This window comes from Triticum aestivum, chromosome 5B (assembly GCF_018294505.1).
Source record: "Triticum aestivum cultivar Chinese Spring chromosome 5B, IWGSC CS RefSeq v2.1, whole genome shotgun sequence".
In the NCBI taxonomy this organism is placed as follows: domain Eukaryota; kingdom Viridiplantae; phylum Streptophyta; class Magnoliopsida; order Poales; family Poaceae; genus Triticum; species Triticum aestivum.
Window position 1 is genome coordinate 692,238,977 of NC_057807.1, and position 19,557 is coordinate 692,258,533.

A 19,557-nucleotide genomic window follows, 5' to 3' on the forward strand; every position below is an offset into this window, starting at 1 on the left:
TGATGGTGCCATGCCTGTATCAATTTCATCAAAAGTAATTTTCACACAAATCAGGGGGCAAACACAGGATATCATCAGCATACTACCTCTGTAACATAATACTACAAGACGTTTTTTGACACTGTCATAATGTCAAGAAATATTTAGGTACGAGAGGGAGTAGATTTTTTTTTTGATTAGTTTGAATTGCTTGTCACGTGGTACAAGAGGAGTAGATGGAACGATGGAACGAGGGGGTGCGTTTGCGGAAGGTGCGATTAATGTGGGAGGCGTTATGGGTGAAAACGGGGATAGAAACGGAAGTCAATAGACACAAGACATACGTGATTGCTGGTCCGACTATTGTTCCTGTCATACCTCTGCCTTGAGACAAGACATACGTGATGGCATGGGTTGCCATAGACACAAGAAAGAAATCGAGCACACGCTAATTAATTACGAATCAATTAGTCCGGACGTTACCATATATACGTAGCAATTACCATATATACATATGACGTCGTTACCATATATACATAGCAATTACCATTTATATATATGGTAGTCTCCGTTTCATCTCGATCGGCACACGAAGCTTGAGCCGGCCGGAGTCGCCGCCGCCGCCAGTCCGCCCCCGGCCTCGACGATCAGCGCTGCCCCAACCAGACCGCGACGCCCACCTCTTCGCCTCGACCTCACTTCATCGAACTTCAGCATGGCGGCCAACAACATCGTCCACGGGCAGCCCGGCCAACCGGGCGGCCATGGAGGCTATGGGTGCGACGGCGGGGAAGGCGGCGCCGGGGGTGACGGCGGGTATGGCGGCAACGGCGGCACCGGTGGGAAAGGTGGGGACGGCGGCTGCTTCGGGCATGGCGGCGCGGGCGGTAAAGGCGGAGACGGCGGCATTGGTGGGCATGGTGGACGCGGTGGGGACGGTGGTCGCGGCGGCAATGGGGGTCGCGGCGGCGATGGCGGTCGTGGTGGGGACGGTGGTCGCCGCGGCAACGGCCGTCGTGCTCCGGACGGTGGCCCCGGCGGCGATGGCGGTTTGGTGGGGACGGTGGTCGTGGCGGCGATGGCGGTCGTGGTGGGAACGGTGGACGCGGGGGTGACGGAGGTAACGCTGGCTATGGCAGTCGCGACTTCAGCTGCTTCCGTGGCCTTCTCGGCGTCCGCCGTACCCCCCGGGGCGGCGCGGGCGGCAAAGGCAGGAAAGGAGGCTACAAGGCGCGCGGCGGCGCTGGTGGTAAGGGTGGAGACGGCGTCATCGGCGGGGAAGGCGGGCGCGGAGGGGAGGGAGGCTTCAGCGCGCCTGGCGGGGTCGGTGGCCGCGGCGGCGATGGCTCCGGCGGTAAGGGCGGCAATGGCATGCCTGGCGGGCCGGGCGTTCCTGGCGGTCCTGGTGGGCTGGGCGGGGCGGGCGGTCCTGGCGGGCCAGGCCAGTGACACCTGTAGCTGCTCCTTCCTCTGAACCAACCATCGCACGTTCAGGACAGTTAACTGATCGAAAATTTTAAGCAAAATTTTCAGCCATTATTATGAAATAGAGGGAGTTACGAAAAACTTCTGCAAATTGTTCCAGATAAATTTTATGCAAAATTTTTAGCCATTATGAAATACATGAAGTGAGTTATGATTATTTTGCACAAATTGCTCCGGTTCTCTTGCATTCATAGTTGCTTCTTTCCATACGAGTTTTGTTCAAGCATTATATAATACAGTGTTTAAGAGTTAGTTCTGGATCACATGATTTCCAACGGCATCGCAGAGCTAGCTTGCTACACAATTTCACCTGCGCTTTATATCTGACTCATCCACCACACGCAACAATGATATTTCGGTTTACTTATGTTGTCATAGGCTATGTTGAGAAATTGATCCGCCCATGTCGAAGTTCTTTGCTGAGCTCGGTAGCATGAAGTTTCTTGAAGGGTATTTTGGTTTCAACATTTATAAATAAATGCACATTTATTTTGGGATTTTAATCAGAAGCTATTCAATATTTTTTTAATAGTGAAAAAAAAATACTATATGGGCAAATATGGGCTTCCGTTGTCGTAATCAACGGGATCATGCACCTACACCCGAGTGCTGCGTGTGTACTATCGTAGGTCGTAGACCGCAGACGTCTATGCTTGATCATGGCGTTCACTCTAGATAGTGAGGCATGGCAGTAGGATGCTAAGTGCATTAGATAGGGGTAGCAAGACTAGCACTAATCAACAGATGACAATCTTGAGGACGAATCTGGGTGGCAGAGAAGAAATGCCCAACAAGGAGCTTTTTTTAGAACAAAGACGCCAAAGGCGTCCGGCTTTAAATTAATAAAGCTCACATCAGGCAGCGTACACGAAACCATAGTCTTACACAAAAGCAACACCCTCACAAGATCAAGCGTTAGGAGGGAAGTCTTGGGTTACAAGCCACAAAAGGCTAAACCAGAGCGCAGGCTCGTACAGGTGAAACCAAAAGGTGCCTCACGTCCCTAGGGAGGCGGCACAGGAGCTCTTGCCAAAGCGTAGACTTGTTGAGACGGGCAAGAGCGAGCTGCAGTAGATCAGCGTCTTGATGCCTTCCCAGCGGCGACCATTGCTGCAAGAAGATGACACATTTTAAGATCACGTCAGCGGGATGAGACGGGAAGGAACCTTCGACTTTGTTCCGAATATGCCACAACGCCCAAACTAATGCCCCAACGCAGCACCACATAACTCGTCGGGCACTACCACTAACTGAGGATAGGAGAGAAACCAGCTCAGTGCTGGAACAAGGAGCTTTTGGAAATCTTGAAGCTCATGCTCAATGGGATTATTTTGTCGATGTGCATGGAAGCACAAGTGACTTAGTTCTACATGCCATTCTCATGTAGCAAATTTATAGTGATCGAATGGATTTTAATCCAGTCAAGCAAATGTTGTTCTTGGTTGGATGAAACCTTTTGCAGACAATATTTATAATCGGGCCACAAACATATCTCATGATGCATGCTTCCACAGGTCGTCGTCCAGTCATCTTTTACATCTGCAATGGGCCAATCATATCTTCCTCTCCCATAAGTCACCTTGTGCTACATCGCTTTTAGTAATTGCATTGTTGTGCCATTTCACGGTGAACTTCTCAAGGCCCTGTCAGCTAGTGATAAGTGTATTTCCAGATTTGTTGCAGTATTTTGGTAATTTGAGCCTAATATTTATATGGTTCAAAGCTAATCTTACTTGTATTACAAATTTCATGATAAGTGAATTAAACTTTTTCTATTGGGATTTCAAGCCCAAAAATATGAAATTTCATTAAGTGTTGTGGTCTTTAGGCTATTCAAAATAATAAAAAATTGGAAACATGATGTTATCACCTTACAAGAACTTGGAACGAATATCAGAAAACATTTGATCTATTATATGATAATTTTGAATATAAATTTTAGTAATTTCAACAATTCAAACTCAAATGCAAGATTATTTTGAGATTTCATAAATTAGGAAATTCACTTATCTTGGAAGATAATGTTCTCTAGGGTAATCAAACAACTAGAAATTTAAAATCTATCTGGTTCCAAATTTTAAATGTCATGAAATAAAATTTGTAGTCGTGAATGTTCATACTCCACCACTAATTCTTACTCCGCATATATGTCTTGTCTTAAGTCAAACTTCATCAAGTTTGAACAACTTTATAGGCAAAATATCAACATTCACAATGTCAAATGAATATCATTAGACACCTAATGGAATTAAATTTTATATTGTATATCTTTAATATTATCATGTTCATATTTCAAATATAAATTAGGTCAAACTATACAAAGTCCGACTTAAGTTAAATCGTATATGCGTGGTAAAAGGAAGGAAAATAGTTCTCTTGAGCCGACCTATCACGGGTAGAGTTCAGCCGCCCGCGCAATCGCGGGACCATCATGATCCAACCGTTCTTTATACACATTCACATTTGTTTTCGCTATCCCCCAAACAACCACGTGCCCCTCACCTTCTCTCCGAAAATCTCCACCTTCTTCTCCCAACCATTTTCCTCTCTTTCTCGCTCTGAACTCTCATCTCCTTGCAGGTTCCATCTGTCTTGCCTCTGCAACAAGATCTCAAGCCGCGTTCAACGTCCCGTGGGAGCACCAGAGTTCACTTGCACCATGGGGAGTTGCTTCCGCAGTCGCCCTGCCGTCCCGCGGTAGCACTGGTGTGGCCATCCTTGGATGACGCCCCCCGAGCGTAGTCGCAATTGCCAGTCCCACCATAGCAACAATTACCGCAGTTGTGCTAGTTCTGCGCAACGTGGAGACGTTTACGCACCAAGACATCGATTGCAAAAACAAATATGCAACAAGACCTCTGTTGCAAAAAAGTTTTGCAAGAAGACCTTTGTTGCAAAAACAAATTAATATGTAACAAGACCTCTCTTGGAAAAAAGAGAATATGCATCAAGACCTTTGTTGCCAAAAAATCTTAAAATTTCTGCAACATGACCACTCCTGCAGAAAAAAAAACTGCAATAAGGCATGTGTTGTGATGGTGGAGGGTGCCGCTCGGCCATTCGATGCGCCAGATCTGACGGCACATGACCCGGATAATCTTTTAAAAAAGATCTGTAGCGGCCGTATACCACATATGCCATATCATCTGAAACAAAAGGTGTTTTGTTTGTTTAGAAGGAGATTTTCAACAAAGGGTGTTTTTTGTTGACTCAAAATCAGCATCAAGCGATACAATTATTGTGAGTAGACACTCGGCCTCTGCATAAATAGGATGCACACAGCCAACACTAACACACACGCAAAGTATCACGTCGGCAAATAGAAAAGTCATTCAAGACCGAAGCTATGCCTAGGCGAAGGGGAAAAAGAAAAAAATTCCGAAAGCGATGAAACAATAATTGACGACATACAACAGTGTCCATCGGCCCGAATCATCTCTTGACAGCACAAGGACTACGAAGAAGGTTCTTCAAAAGCGACATCTTCAAGAAGAGAACGACGCGCAAGCGCCGCCGTCGCCTGATCGGACCATCGAAGATCAGATCGTAGGTTTTCACCTTGAAGATCGTAGGTTTATAAGGAGATAATTGTAACGTTTTTGCGAATAATATATTTATAACTTTCAAGATGGGCTTACCACATATGCAATGTCATTTTTTTAGGGCATATGCCATGTCATTTGAAAGAAAAAAGTATAGTTCATGCAATGCCGTGCTATGTGCGCATGCAAGGCACGTTCGAGGCAACTTAAAAAAAAAAGGCACGTTCGAGGCAACTTAAAAAAAAGGCACGTTCGAGGCAACTAATTATTGCAACGAAAAAATAAATCTAACGCGAAAACGTTGTCAACTACCCTAAAAAAAGAGACAACGTCGTCAACAGGTAGGATTCCTTTGTGTTTTGGTCCTGCTTGCTGGATATACAAACACAAACACGTACGGGAGAAATCTAGCAAATTCGGTCGGACGAGATTGGAAAAGTTTGCGTCGGCTACATACGGCGAGCATGGCGTCCACGCTCCACCCAGCAGCCAGGCGATCCAGGCCCGCTCCTGGCCCTCCCATCGTCGCCACCGCCAACGACGGCGTCCTGCCGCTAGACCTGCTCCAAGACATCCTGCTACGCCTCCCTGCCAAGTCGATCTGCCGCTTCCGCGCCGTCTGCATCTCATGGCACTCCCTGCTCTGCCATCCGGACTTCATCGCTGCCGCCCAAGCCCAACCTGGCCCCAGCATTGCAGTCGGCGTGTGCCACGACGGCCCTAGCAGCATCGTCCTCAGCGTCCTCAACATGGAGTCCGGCCACGTCCTCAAGCAGGTAAGCATTGACACCACAAGCCACCACGGCACGCCGCCACCGCATGGGACGCCCGGCGTGAGTCCTGAACGAGCAGTCTGTGTTGTCGGCAAGGACGGGCAGCTCCGCCTGATAAACCCTAACACCGGCGCAGTTAAACTCCTGCCCTTCCCACCGTCAACAGACCACTTGTCTACTTCGTGCACCCTTGGGCGCGCGGCATTGACAGGAGAGTACAAGGTGCTCGCAATCACGAACTCAACTAATCACGTCCGACAGATCTGCAAGATCCTTACCCTCGACGATAACGGCGTGGAGCGACGCTGGAGGGAGACGGGGAGCCCGCGGTTCAATGTGGTACTGCCACTACCGCCATGGACTTACAACAGAGAGGTTGCTCTAGTCGATGGGCTGGCCTACTTCCTGGTGTCCCCGTACCACTACAACGTACTCGCATGGATGGAGCCCAACTTGCGTCATTGCTAGATCATGGCGTTTGACCTCCAAAACGAGGTGTGGCAGCCGGATGCCCTCCGAGGCCCGGCACGCGAAAACAATGTCACCTTGGTCACACTACAAGGCCAACTCGTCGCGTGCCATGAAAACTACCAAACCTATGAGCTGTGGTTTCTTGTTGACCCTCAGCAGGCTCTATGGTCTATGCGGCAAAGGATTCTCATGCCATATCCAAAACTCCAGTCACCAATGGCGACCTCTCACGAATATTTTATCAAGCCATTAGCGGTGAGAGACGATCGGAAGATCGTCGTATGGATGCGGGTGGCCCCACCAGGGTTCAGCAACACGCTGGATGCGGTGATGCGGTATTATGACCCGAGAACCTGGGCTTGCACGGATGAAATGCATGTTACAAAGTGCAACGATGTGACCGTACACTCGTGGAGCATATTGCATTTAGGAAGAGGAAGGGGAAGAGCAGCATTAGAGAGCTAACAGTTCACTTAATCAGTAGACAACACGTCATTCATCTAGAGCATCATCTTTTCAGGACCGTATTGGTAAAGATCTGATCTGTGCATCCTTCAGTAAGAAACTTGGTGTGAAATTGAAGTATGTTTGGGTTAATTTGTCCATGCATTTCATCCGATCCATAATAGTGGTCGTATTGTAGTTCGTTTTTGGTAATATATAAGTGTATGTTAATCTGTAATTCCCTATTTTCAGAAGATATTGTTCTTTAATTAGGGTATGAGCACAAAAGACCACTTCAAAATCGGAAAAGGGTATTTGGTTCCAAATTGTAATTCCACGTAATAAAATTATGGTGCGTGAAAATTCACTACTCTTGACTACGTGCGCTCTTCAATAATAAATCTTTAGATGGCTTATTGGTGTATATTTTTGTTGTTAAGACTGATTCGTTAATGATACCTATATTCACAATGCAAATTTACCAAATTTTAGTTTGATTTAATTTCCCTAAGTTGAAAGTAACTTAGATCTTGTACTGATTTTGGAATGCTTACACAAATAACAATTCCATCTATCGAAAAATATAAGACGTGTAGTTATGCATCAATTTTTTTTCAAGAAGTTTATTCATCAAATCAATGTTTAAGAACTTTGACCTCCAGTATGTATAAGTATTGGAACTAAGGATGCAAGAATAATATCATTACATTTATCTTGCAAAAGATCTTTCGTGTTGTACATCTTTTTTCGTGGTTTGTAGGCATATCATGCACGGAGACTACACTTGCTGTATTTCTCAACATGGTGAGTACAAATCACATGGGCACATCAGCACAGATCTCACCATACATAAGTTTATTTGGTTTTACACAAATTAAGAGTGCTAGCTATAAGCATATTATGCAGACTGCTGTTGTAATATTTGACAACAGTTTCACCTGAAAAGAACTTACACATATTTCAGTGCACAGTTGCATACATGAATTCCACAACTGGTTTATGTAAGGCATGTATGAAGCAACCAATAGGATGGAAAAAAAATGTAACCGTGAAAAATATGAACTCAGTTTCGTGCAGCAGGTCACACGTACAACAATAAGCATATCCAAAAGATAAGTGTCACACATCAGGAGCGTGGCACCCGGCCCTGGTGTTTTTCGATGGCAATTCCAGTCACCCAAAGAGGACGAATTCCAAAATAAGACGAAGCACGAAAATTGCCATGCTTGCCAACTAAAGTTGTCATCCTCGCGTAACTAAACTTGTCGTCAAAGACGTTCGGAGTTGCCATGTGCTCGCACCTGACGTGTGGTAGTCATCTAAGTCCTAAACATACATAATTAAGTGTGTTGTCAGGGTTGTCCTGTTATGTTTTGGAAGATGCAAACAACCCCAACTGATTACGATATGATTTGATGGTTTGACTTTATTTGAAATTTAATTGATTAGAAATTACGAGGGGGAGAAGAACTTTTTGGCATCATGTCAAACCAATCTAAGTATGGCGATGACGCTCGACCTCCACGCACCAATAATCAATGTTGAGTTCCTTCACCTAGACTGACATCCCGCTCTGCCTCCACACCAACTCTATAGCTTCCGCGCCATTTGCATGTCACAGTGCTCCATGCTCTGCTACCCGGATAACTTCATCACCACACACGGCCCACCACTGTCACCACCCTAGCTTGTTTGTCTCTGTAGCAGATGTGTGTCATACATGAAAGATTCTCACCTTGGGTGTCCATGGTGCCTACTGCGGGAGGGTCATCGAGAACCCTTTGTTTTAGTTGGCATCACCATCTTCTTCATGCAGTAGGGCTGCCGCCATCGGTGGGGTTGCCTACTTTCTGGTGCTCGCTAGGTACCTTGTCGGGCCTAAAGTTGACATCCATAATTGATGGATCATGGCATTCGACCTAGACAACGAGGCGTGGTGGCCAACTACACCTTGTCAGGCATCGTGGCCAGTCTCGGAGCCAAAATATATCAGTATAATATCTAAGCCAAAAATTTGAGAGGATTGTTGTGTGGAACACGTGGTTGTGCCATCGGAGCCCGACTGTAGCTCTCAGCAAATATCATGGTGCGGTTCTACAACCCGCGAATCAGCGATTTTGAGAACAAGACACGACTAGCATATTGCATGCATGACAGGGAGTTACTAAATTACAATAGACCAGCAACACTGTCATGTAGTATAGTTGAAAAACAAAATTTATCTGGGATGGTTTCTGCGTGACACACATTCATGTGGTTCTAGAGTTCGATATTAGATCCAGGCTTATCATACAACGTCCTGGGAAATTTGTCTGAGATTTTCCATAGGGAGTCAGTGTGTTAGGTTTGGACGGTGTGGCGGCGACGCTTTCCAGGCTAATCATGCGCTTGAAGAACGAATGGATGAGAATCATCACAAGGAGACAAGGGAAAAGAGGCAAAACCTGTTCGAGGGTCCACCCTAGGACGCGTGCTGGGAGTGACCGGCCGAAAACTCATCCGGTTGCTTGACACGATCATTTACCTAGTGAAATTAATGGTCAAACTTTAACACAAAATACAAGGGAATCGGGTAACCCGGACGAAGATACAAAATAAAGAGCCAAGCAATTCATCATCATAATAGAAGAGATGCAATCATAGCTACTAGTAATTGTCCAAACTATCATTGGACCATGAACATAGTGTATAACAGTGTTAATCCTTGATTTTCTCATGCATGGCTTATGAGCAACTGTCGGGAAAAAAAAAGCTCTCTCTACGAATGAATCTGTGGTTGGATGGTTAGCTGGACAGTGGTATCCCCTCCCAATAGGGGTTCAAGTCTTATACTTGACATTGGTGCTCTGATTTTTTTATATTTTTTAAGACATTTCAGCCATGTTCGTTTAGTGGGAGGAGATGTTCCTGTCAAGTACGAGACACCTGTGGTGACTTCGTCAATTTCAAGATGCTATGCTGGCTCAGTCTCTCGGGTATGCGTGTGTTCGTTCATAAATGTAAGTATATGCTCATGTATGTCAGCCACTTCGATTTCGATTGTACTGTGTTAAAAAAAACTCCCGTACTAGCTAGAACCTCCACGGAGTGAATCAGTACTTGTGTTTGATATAAAGTTTCCTAATCTAGTGCAGATCTAGACGAACACGGTGGTGTCGTCAGATATAACTTGTTTGGATAAAAGAAAGAAAAAGGAAAAGAAAAAAAAAACAGATATAGCTTGTTTGGTCGACTCCTTGTCGTGGACGGCGCTGAACATATTCAACACGTTTAACACAAACACAAACCCTCAAACGGCGAATCGACTGCTTTTGAACACGCTATCGGCACCGAAGACGCTATCGATTCTCTTGGTCTCTTCCCGATGGCCAACGGCGCCGCCAACCCCGAGATGGAGAAGAAGTTCCCGGCCGACGTCGAGGCTCCTAAGGCCACCGAGACGGCAGTGGACACATACCAGAAGAAGACGGAGGCGCTCTCGCTATCGGCGCCGGAGGACGACGGCGGCGGCGTCCTGCCACTCGACCTGCTCCACGACATCCTACTGCGCCTTCCTGCCAAGTCGGTCTGCCGCTTCCGGGCCGTTTGCACCGCATGGCACTCCCTGCTCTGCCACCTGGATTTCATCGCAGCCGCTCAACCTGGCCCGCGCATCGCAGTCGGCCTGTGCTATGACGGCTCTGGCGATGTCGTCGTCAGCGTCTTGGACATGGATTCTGGCCGCGTCCTCAAGCGGGTGAGCATTGACGTCACAAGCCGCCACGACACGACGCCACCGCACGAGACGCCCGACGTGAGTCCTGAACGAGCAGTCTGTGTCGTGGGCAACGACGGGCGGCTCCACCTGATCGACCCTGCCACTGGCGCAGTCAAACTCTTGCCTGACCCGCCGGCATCAAACCACATGTCTACTTTGTGCACGCTTGGGTGCGCCGCCTTGACGGGAGAGTACAAGGTGCTCGCCATCGCGAACGCAGCTAAGCATGCGTGGCAGCAGATATGCCAGATCATCACCCTCAACGATAATGGCGGGGAGCAGCGCTGGAGGGAGACGGGGACCCCAGGGTACAGTTTGCTAGCGCCACTACCGCCATGGACTTACAGCAGGGAAGTCGCTGTGGTCGAGGGGGTGGCCTACTTCCTGGTCAAGCCGGACCACACGCTCGACGTGCAGCATGCCTGGATCATGGCGTTTGACCTTGGAGACAAGGTGTGGCAGCCGGATGCGCTCCAAGGCCCGGAGTGCAAGCACAATGTCGCCTTAGCCACACTTGAAGGCAAACTCGTTGTGTGCCATGACAACCGCCAAACCTTCATGGAGCTATGGTTTCTTGTGGACCCTGACCAGGCTGACTGGTGTATGCGGCACAAGATTGTCATGCCCTCTCTTAAGCTCTCGTCACCGGTGCCGACTTCTGGCATGTATTTCGGGAAGCCATTAGCGGGGCTAGACGACCGAATGATTGTCATGTGGATGCGGGTGACACCAACAGGCTGCAGCATCCCGCTGGACACGGTGCTGCGGTATTACGACCCAAAAACCAGGGCTTTCACAGATGGAATGCAGGTAGCAAAGTGCAGCCATGTTACTGTGCACACGTGGAGCATATTGTATTCAGGAAGAGGAGGGATCAGGAGAGCTGCATTAGAGAGCTAGTAGTAGTAGTGTACTTAATCAGTGTATTGCTCAAGATCTAATATGTGCGTCCACCAATAAGAAACTTGCGTAATCTGAAGGGTGTCTGGGTTAGCGTCCGCACGGCAAGAGCCACGGTGGTTTTGTTTTTTATATGTTTTTTTTTTTTTGCGGCTGATCGTTTTCTATGACCTTTTCATGTAATATAAGTGTATGTGAATTCCTAGTTCTCTATTTTTGGAAGATATTGTTCTCTAATTAGCAGATGAAGACAAAATCACATGAAAATTGAAAGGCCAGTGATAGGCGCCGGCGTACCGGCCCAAATTTGGGACGATCACAGTACATCCGTCCGATTCATCTATTTACAACCATCGGATCTGACGCCCTCCTACAGTCGTCTTCTTCCCTCGTTCCTCACGCTCCCGCACGCAGAGCATCGACCCCCTCGCCTCCCCCCGACTTGCCGTCGTCGGGGCCGTCACCAACGAGCTCCGACGCGTCCCCACCCGTGGCCGTCAGGATTGCATCATGGTCGCCAGTGGGCCCCCAGCGCGGCGTCAACGAAGGATTGCAGCTCGAATGCCCCCGGTTGGTTCCAGCTCGCGGTTCTCCATGGTTCCAGCATGCCCCCAACATCACCGTCTCCGGCTCGCCATGGCCTTTGGCTTGCATCGTGCTATCCAACAAAAAATTTCTGAAAACAAACAAAATCCTCAAGTGGTTAGTTGAAGCAAAAATATTACTAGGTTCCAGCAAATAAAGGCTCTAATTCCAGCAAAACAAATTCTGTAGAAAAAAGCTCCAGTGGTTGTAGCAAAAAAAAACAGCTTCCAGCAAAAATATGCGCCGGTTCCAGCAAAAGCAAATTTAGCACGGAAAAGCTCCAAGGTCGATTGTAGCAAAGAAAAAACAAGCTACTTCCAGCAAAATAATATGCCGGTTCCAACAAAAGCACAAAACCGGTGGTGGCCAAAATATGGAGGCAAGTTTGCAGAAGAAATAGATGCAGGATGCAGCAAAATCCCTCGCTGGTTCCAACAAAAATCGCCACCGGTGCTAGCAAAAAAAAGGTAGTGGTTGTAGCAAAAAACACTAGTAGTTGCAGCTCCGACCATGGTCGGATCCGGCATCTCTCTATAGCACATCGTCGCCGACCGCACGGTGGCTGGGCTTGCAACATCCATAGCCACATTGTGGGGCGTGCGCCGGCTCCAGCATGGCCGTGCGCCGATCGCATCATCATCATGCGCTGGTTCCATCAAAAAACACGCCGCGCCGTTGCTCGCGGCTAGAGAAGAGACTGATGAGGGTGAAGGGGGGGGGGGGAGGGGGTAGGTGAGGGGAGGGGAGGACCGGAGGAGCTCGCCATGGAGGTAGGATTATGGCGGCCGGGGAGCTCGTCGGAGGAGCAGGACCACGAATTGGAAAAAGAGGCGTGGCCGTCAATGGGGAATCAATGGATGTACTCTCCCTCCGTTCCAAAATAGATGACCCAACTTCTTATGGATGTAGCTATGTACGAGAGAGAAAGAGAATGAATGTGTGATTCGGTGAAGAGATAAGACGCCCAGGGGATAAGGATGAGGGAAGCAGGAGTGTGGGCCATACGCATGATGTCACGTCCACGCGGCGTGCACACGGTAGACCGGTGCATAGTTTGGCCGGCGCCCCGGCCACAAAAATTTACCAAATTGAAAACTAATTTGATTCCAAATTGCAATTCTAGGAAATAAAATTGCTACTTTTTAAGATTGATTCATTAATGATGTCAATATTCGTAGTGGAAATTTACTTTATTTTAGACTCAAATTTTCTTGTGAGTGGAAGTTACCTTAAGATCTACCTTAAGATCTTTACTGATTTTTGATTATTTTTTGTTATCTTTTTTCAAAAATGGTGTTCAAACCCCCGGTCCCTGCATCCAACGACGCACATAGCCATTTCTATTAAACTAGATGACCCATTGCACCAATTGGCGCAGAAACCAAGTACTAACTGGAAGTTAAGCAAACTATTCGAAAGGAATTTTAGGGTTGGCTGTTCTTAGTAATGTTTTGGCTTATGTTAATAGTAATTACTTAGTTATTCATTGTATGCTGCTGTTCTTACTTAATATAGATAATGTGCTGATGTGTTGTTCATTTTGGGACCAACAGCCTACAAGTAAAACGCACTATGTGAAACATAAATGAAATTGAGTGAACCATTTGAAGAGACCAAAAGGTTTTTTTCCCAACTATCTTCAACTGTGGAAATACCGACTACAACCGATTGCGCAAAGACCAACCAAAACAAAAATTCAAGCAGACTATTTTGTTCATGCTCCTTGATTCATAATTTATAGATACATTGGAGACGTATCACTGACCCACTCCCGCACGACGCCTTGCCACCCGTATGTCTCCATGACTCCGGACGCTTCCACTCACTGTCAAGTAGGCCCTCGGTGGTAGGTAGGCATTGACTATGACCGTAGTGGTGGTCGGGTGGCCCACAGGCAGGCCCGAGGCGGACACAGAGGGGACGCGCGGCTCGTCGATCTCGTGTCCGTGGTTTGGGCTTGAAATGTGTCCACACGAACATGAGTCCGCGATTTGGATATGCGTCAGCCTATTGGGCCAGTGTTTTCGTCCGCTCCGATTCAAACGGACACGTGTGGACCAAATGCGTCGGCGTGTTGGAGTTTCCCTAACATAGTGTTAATCCTCGATGTTCTCATGCATGACTTGTGAGCAATTGTCAGAAAAAAAAAAATCTCTCGTACTAGCTAGCACCTCCACGACGTGAATCAACACTTGCTTGATAAACTTTCCTGAGTTAGTGCAGATGTAGACCAAGACGGTGTCGGACATATCTTTGGTTCGATTCCAGTCCGAAAGAGAAAAGGCTACGGCTTGTTTGGACGACTCCTTGTGGTGCACGTGCACGTCCGCGCCGCCAAATATATTCAAAACGTTTCACACAAATTCTCGGCGAATCGAGTTTTGGCTCGAGGTCGCAACACTCGCAACCGCAACCGGAAACGCTATCGATTTTGCTTTGTCTCCTTTCAATGGCCGACGGCGCCGCCAACCCCGATTTGGAGAAGAAGTCCCCGGCCGACGTCGACGATCCTAAGGCCTTCGAGACGGCGGTGGACGAGAACCAGAAGAAGATGGAGGCGCTCTCGCTATTGGCGCCGGAGGACGGCGGCGGCGGCGGACCGCCTCTGCTGGATGACTACGACGACGACTCCCAAATCCAAGCCGTAGGCGCCTCTGCTCTGCACTCGCCTCGCTAGCCATGCCCCTCTCTATGCATGTCGGTTGGCTCATTAATTTGGTTCTTTGCTCCCCAGGTGGCCTCCGGCGGCACCGTGTACGAATCAGCGACGACCTTCGAGGACCTGAAGCTCACGCCGGAGCTGCTCAAGGGTCTGCACGACGAGATGGGGTTCAGCCGCCCCAGCAAGATCCAGGCCGTCACGCTTCCCATGATCCTCACGCCGCCCTACAAGAACCTCGTGGCGCAGGCGCACAACGGCTCCGGCAAGACCACCTGCTTCGTCCTCGGCATGCTCAGCCGCGTCGACCCCAGCCGCAGGATTCCCCAGGCCATCTGCATCTGCCCTACCAGGGAGCTTGCGCAGCAGGTTTCTCATCTGCTCCTTATTGGATACTAATAACAAACCGCAGCACTGTGCTGAATCTTATTTGTTGCTCTGTGCAGAATAAATCTGTGCTCATGAGGATGAGCAAGTTTACCGGCATTACCTGTGCTTGCGCCATCTCGCCGGCTCTCAAGGATTACATGCCCATCTCCAAGATGCCAGCGGTAACTGATCAGGTGGTGATTGGCACTTCTGGGACGCTCATTAAGTGGATTGCCAAGAAGAAGCTTGCCACAAGGGAGATTAAGATTCTTGTGTTTGACGAGGCAGACCACATGCTTGCTGAGGTACACTTGATTTCGCTTCTCATCTATCAGCTCGAGTCATCACCAATTAATATACCCAATGTTATTCAGAGACCAAGTATCTTCTATTAGATTTAATGAGTCCTCTTTCTTGTGCTGGTGAATGTTCTTGTAGGAGAACTTTATGAGTGATTCTAAAAGGATCATGAAGGACATACAGAGCAGTGCTGGTGACTGTCAGGTAACACTTTTGGTCATGTGACTACTTTTGACTTTGACAGTAGAATCACATGCAACAACTTGCACACCGGAATAGTTCAAAATCGAATGTCCGTTGTTGTGGCAATCATGTGTTCTAGAAAATATTTTGAATCTTGGGACTTCTGAAGGGAAACAACTTGTTCATTTACTTTGTATGTGCTCATGTGCTGCTTGTTGAACTTCTACCGGTTGCTAATGATAGGTAGACGGCTTATGGTGTAAATGGGTCATTTGGTGATGCAAGGGGTTGTATTTAATTTTGCAAGTTTTTCTGATTGTGATATTCAATTTTGTTTATGTTTGAAGCAACACATATTATTCTTAGTTTTTGGAACAATACATATTCATCCATGGGCATATTTGTTGTTGCCAGTTTAGGACTTACAAAAAGAAATCATGTGCTATGGCATTATCTATGTAACTGGCTAATTGTACATTGGGAACTCCTGTCCTATATATAATTAAGTAGTTGATCCACACTACGTCTTAAGGGGTATCGTCTAGTCATAGTAATCTTAAAGCCATCCGCTGGGTGTCATTGCCTGCAACTTTACATTCATCCATATATTGTGTTGATTTGCTTTGATATTTCACTAGCCTAGTCCATGTGGCGGATAATCCTTTGTGATGCTTGTAACTCTTGGCGTAATTCCATGGATGTGCCATTCAACTAGCTTTTTTATATGGTTCCTTTTTTTGTCAAAACATTACGAACATTCTTAGTACTCATCAAATTTCTTGCCTCGATGTGTTTGTTTCTCTTTTTGTATGGTGCATTTTTCTTATCTGAATTCTTTTATGCCAGCTGCTTCTGTTTTCTGCAACCTTCAACGAGAAAGTGAAGGATTTTATTACAACGGTCATTAAGGATGGAAACGAGATATTTGTGAAGAAGGAAGATCTTACTTTGGACAAAGTACAGCAATATAAAGTCCGAGTCCCCGATGAGATAGCCAAAATAGAGGTCATAAGGGACAAGATCTTTGAGTTTGGTCAAAAGGTTGGACAGGTTATCATATTTGTGAGAACAAAGATAAGTACTAAGAATCTTCATAACGCTTTGACAAAAGAGGACTATGTGTGTTCCTCAATTCAAGGATCCCTCGACCACTCAGAGAGGGAAAAGGTAATACAGGAATTCAAAGATGGGTACACCAAGGTTCTTATATCAACTGATCTTCTTGCCCGAGGTTTTGACCAATCACAGGTACTATGTGTTTCATACCAATTTTACTCACAGGTTGAATTTCCAATTCTAACATTATCCCATTGAAAGGTCAATCTGGTCATCAACTACGACATGCCAATCAAATATAATTCTAGAGATGAGCCTGATTATGAGGTGTACCTGCACAGAATTGGCAGAGCTGGGCGCTTTGGCCGAAAAGGTAAATTTATTTATGTATCGCATACTTTCCAAAACAAATAGTGGGAGATGATGACTGTATTCTATTCTAGCATTACATAAAATAAATTGTAATGAGTATCACATAACAGCCGTTATAAGCATAATAATGGTCAACATCGTGACAAATGCAAAAGGCTTGGGGGTAAAGGCAGACCAAACCTGAGTAATAAGAAAACATGCCACCTTTAGTAAACCTAATGATATTCTAGCCTGAGATTGAACTTCTCACCAGAATTAGTTTGGTAATGTTGTGAATAAGATTTGGCAAGAATTCTGAACTTCTTTATGAGGATATGATAGAACTTATGTGACCATTGCTTGTCGATTATGGACGTTATATGCTTGTTTGGATTGTAAACTGATTTTCTTGGATTGTTCACACAATTTACTTGAACTCTTATATGTTTTGTACACTAAAAACATAGAATCTGTCTAATCATGAAAATTATTCATGCCAAATTAACAGCTACCCTGTTGTCCAATAACAATGCTAATTTTGTGGGATATATTCCTAACTGAATCGGTGCTCGTGACAGGAGCTGTGTTCAACCTGCTATGCGGTGCAACCGATGACATTTTGATGACAAAGATCGAGAACTACTTCCAACACAAAGTACAGGAGGTCCCAAGCTGGGAGAGCGAGGAGAATTTTGAGACTGTTCTTAAGGATGCTGGTTTACTTGAGTAAAGACTCTCAGGAACGGGAGGCAACAGATGTGCACTTGTCTTCCAACTGTTCAACTTATATGATTATGTTGCCGCCGGCACACACGTGGTACTTTTGAACCAAACTGGAAGGGTCAGGAGTTTGGATTAAGTTGTAACTAGTAGTAGGCCCACACTTTGTGTCATATACCTTGATATCGTGAACTGAGAATAGCTTTGATGTTTACGTACCTTGTGATGGAACCAACTCATAGGATTCAAGTCCTGGACTAGCACCTGCCACATTTTTGCACAACACTTTGTTGATGGCATCGATATCACACCATATGATGAAGCATTCTTCTACAAGGAACAATCACTTTCTGAGCTTTTCTTGGCCAATAAACCAATGTGTATTTGACATTTTCTGAGCTTTTCTTTGCCAATAAACCAATGTGTATTTGGCTGTTGGTAGTGAGTTGAAAACATTGTTGTAGCACTCAAGATATGTAAAATAGAGTTTCAACAATCTAATTTCTTTTTTTCTACTTTTGGTATTTTGAGACTAAAATTATTAAATTCATTAAACATTGAAGAAATTTGTCTTTAGGGTATTGAAATCAAAATACTCGCTCGGAAGCGCTAGCGTCGGCTGCTGCGGGCTGTGGTACGGGCGCCCCCAAATCAACTACGTATTTGCTTTGGATATGAAATTCGGACACCCACACGTCTGTGAACATTTCAGAACCGTGTTGCATGTCAAAAATGGTCTGGACGTGTCAGTCCGGATTTTTGTGGGAGGTTTACGTCTCATTGTTGGAGATGCCCTTAGGGTATTCAAACCACTACTAAATTTTGAGTTTGCAGATGTAATCATGAGATTAAATTTGTATTTGATCGTAAATGTTCATACGATTTTTGAATGGATCCTGTGCAATATTTAAAATCCAGTAATAATAATAAATAACAAAACATATTCTCTCTTTTTTAAATCAACAAAAACTATTCTTACACCAATACTAACTAGGACAAGAATCCCCACAGTTTTTGCATAACAAAATTCCGATCCCCGCAGTTAGGTAATATTCATTTTTTAAGTTGTGCTCATGCAAGGTAAGTATTGTTAGAATTATTGCATCACTAGGACGATGGCGACGACGATGGCGTCCATGCTCCATGCACCAAACCGGCTATCCAGCTCCGCTCCAAACGAGGCCACCGCTAATGAAGGTCTCCTGCCGCTGTACCCTGTCTACAACATCCTGCTGCGGCTCCCCGTCAAGCCGATATGCCGCTTCTATGCCGTTTGCACCTCCTGGCACTCCCTGCTCTGCCATCCGGACTTCATCACCGCCTCCCATGGCCCATACATCGCCGTTGGCGTGTGCCACGATGGCCCAGGCCATGTGGTCGACATCCTGGACATGGACTCCGGCGACGTCATCAAGCTGGTCAACATTGATGCCACATGGAGTCTATCAGCTCGAGCAGTCCGCGTCAACAACAAGGACGGGCGGCTCTGCCTGATAGACCCTGTCACCGGTGCAGGCAAACTCTTGCCCGACCCGCCATCATCACATCGTTTTTCTACTTGGCGCATGCTTGGGTGCATGGCCTTCACCTTCACGGGAGAGGACAAATTGCTCGCCATGGCCAACTCAATAATGCAGGAGCGGCAGATCTGCAAGATCCTCACCCTAGATGACAACGACGGGGAGCACTGGAGAGAGACGGGAAGCCCACTGCTTAGTGTGGAATTGCCATCACCGCCGTCGACCTATAGCAGAGAGATTACCGTCGTTGAGGGTGTCGCCTACTTCTTGGTCACCTGCCAAGCACGCACACAGCTGAAGCTCAACAAGCATCATCGCCAGATCATGGCGTTTGACCTTGGAAGCGAGGCTTGGAAGCCTGCTGCCCTCCCATGCCCAACGTCAGTTATTTGCGTTTCACCCTAGCCACACTAGAAGGCCAACTCGTAGCATGCCATGATGACCAAACCTTAGTCGAGCTGTG

General features: G+C 46.6%; 3 protein-coding genes across 3 annotated transcripts; 2 read left to right on the forward strand and 1 right to left on the reverse strand.

Moving 5' to 3' along the window:
* Positions 1-522: 522 nt before the first annotated feature.
* On the reverse strand, positions 523-1,656 carry LOC123115301 (vegetative cell wall protein gp1-like). Its single transcript, XM_044536491.1, has 2 exons — positions 1,603-1,656; positions 523-1,482 (listed from the first exon to the last, which is right to left on the reverse strand). The coding sequence occupies exons 1-2, from the start codon at positions 1,654-1,656 to the stop codon at positions 751-753; spliced, it is 786 nt and encodes a 261-aa protein (XP_044392426.1). The 3' UTR covers positions 523-750.
* An 8,297-nt stretch (positions 1,657-9,953) lies between these two features.
* Positions 9,954-11,511, forward strand: LOC123117727 (putative F-box protein At5g50220). The gene has a single exon (XM_044538427.1). It carries the CDS (start codon positions 10,059-10,061, stop codon positions 11,349-11,351), a length of 1,293 nt encoding a protein of 430 aa, XP_044394362.1. The 5' UTR covers positions 9,954-10,058; the 3' UTR covers positions 11,352-11,511.
* A 2,806-nt stretch (positions 11,512-14,317) lies between these two features.
* On the forward strand, positions 14,318-17,950 carry LOC123117726 (DEAD-box ATP-dependent RNA helicase 38). The gene is made up of 7 exons (XM_044538426.1): positions 14,318-14,580; positions 14,671-14,964; positions 15,042-15,269; positions 15,403-15,468; positions 16,294-16,695; positions 16,765-16,876; positions 17,433-17,950. The coding sequence occupies exons 1-7, from the start codon at positions 14,386-14,388 to the stop codon at positions 17,582-17,584; spliced, it is 1,449 nt and encodes a 482-aa protein (XP_044394361.1). The 5' UTR covers positions 14,318-14,385; the 3' UTR covers positions 17,585-17,950.
* Positions 17,951-19,557: the final 1,607 nt, after the last annotated feature.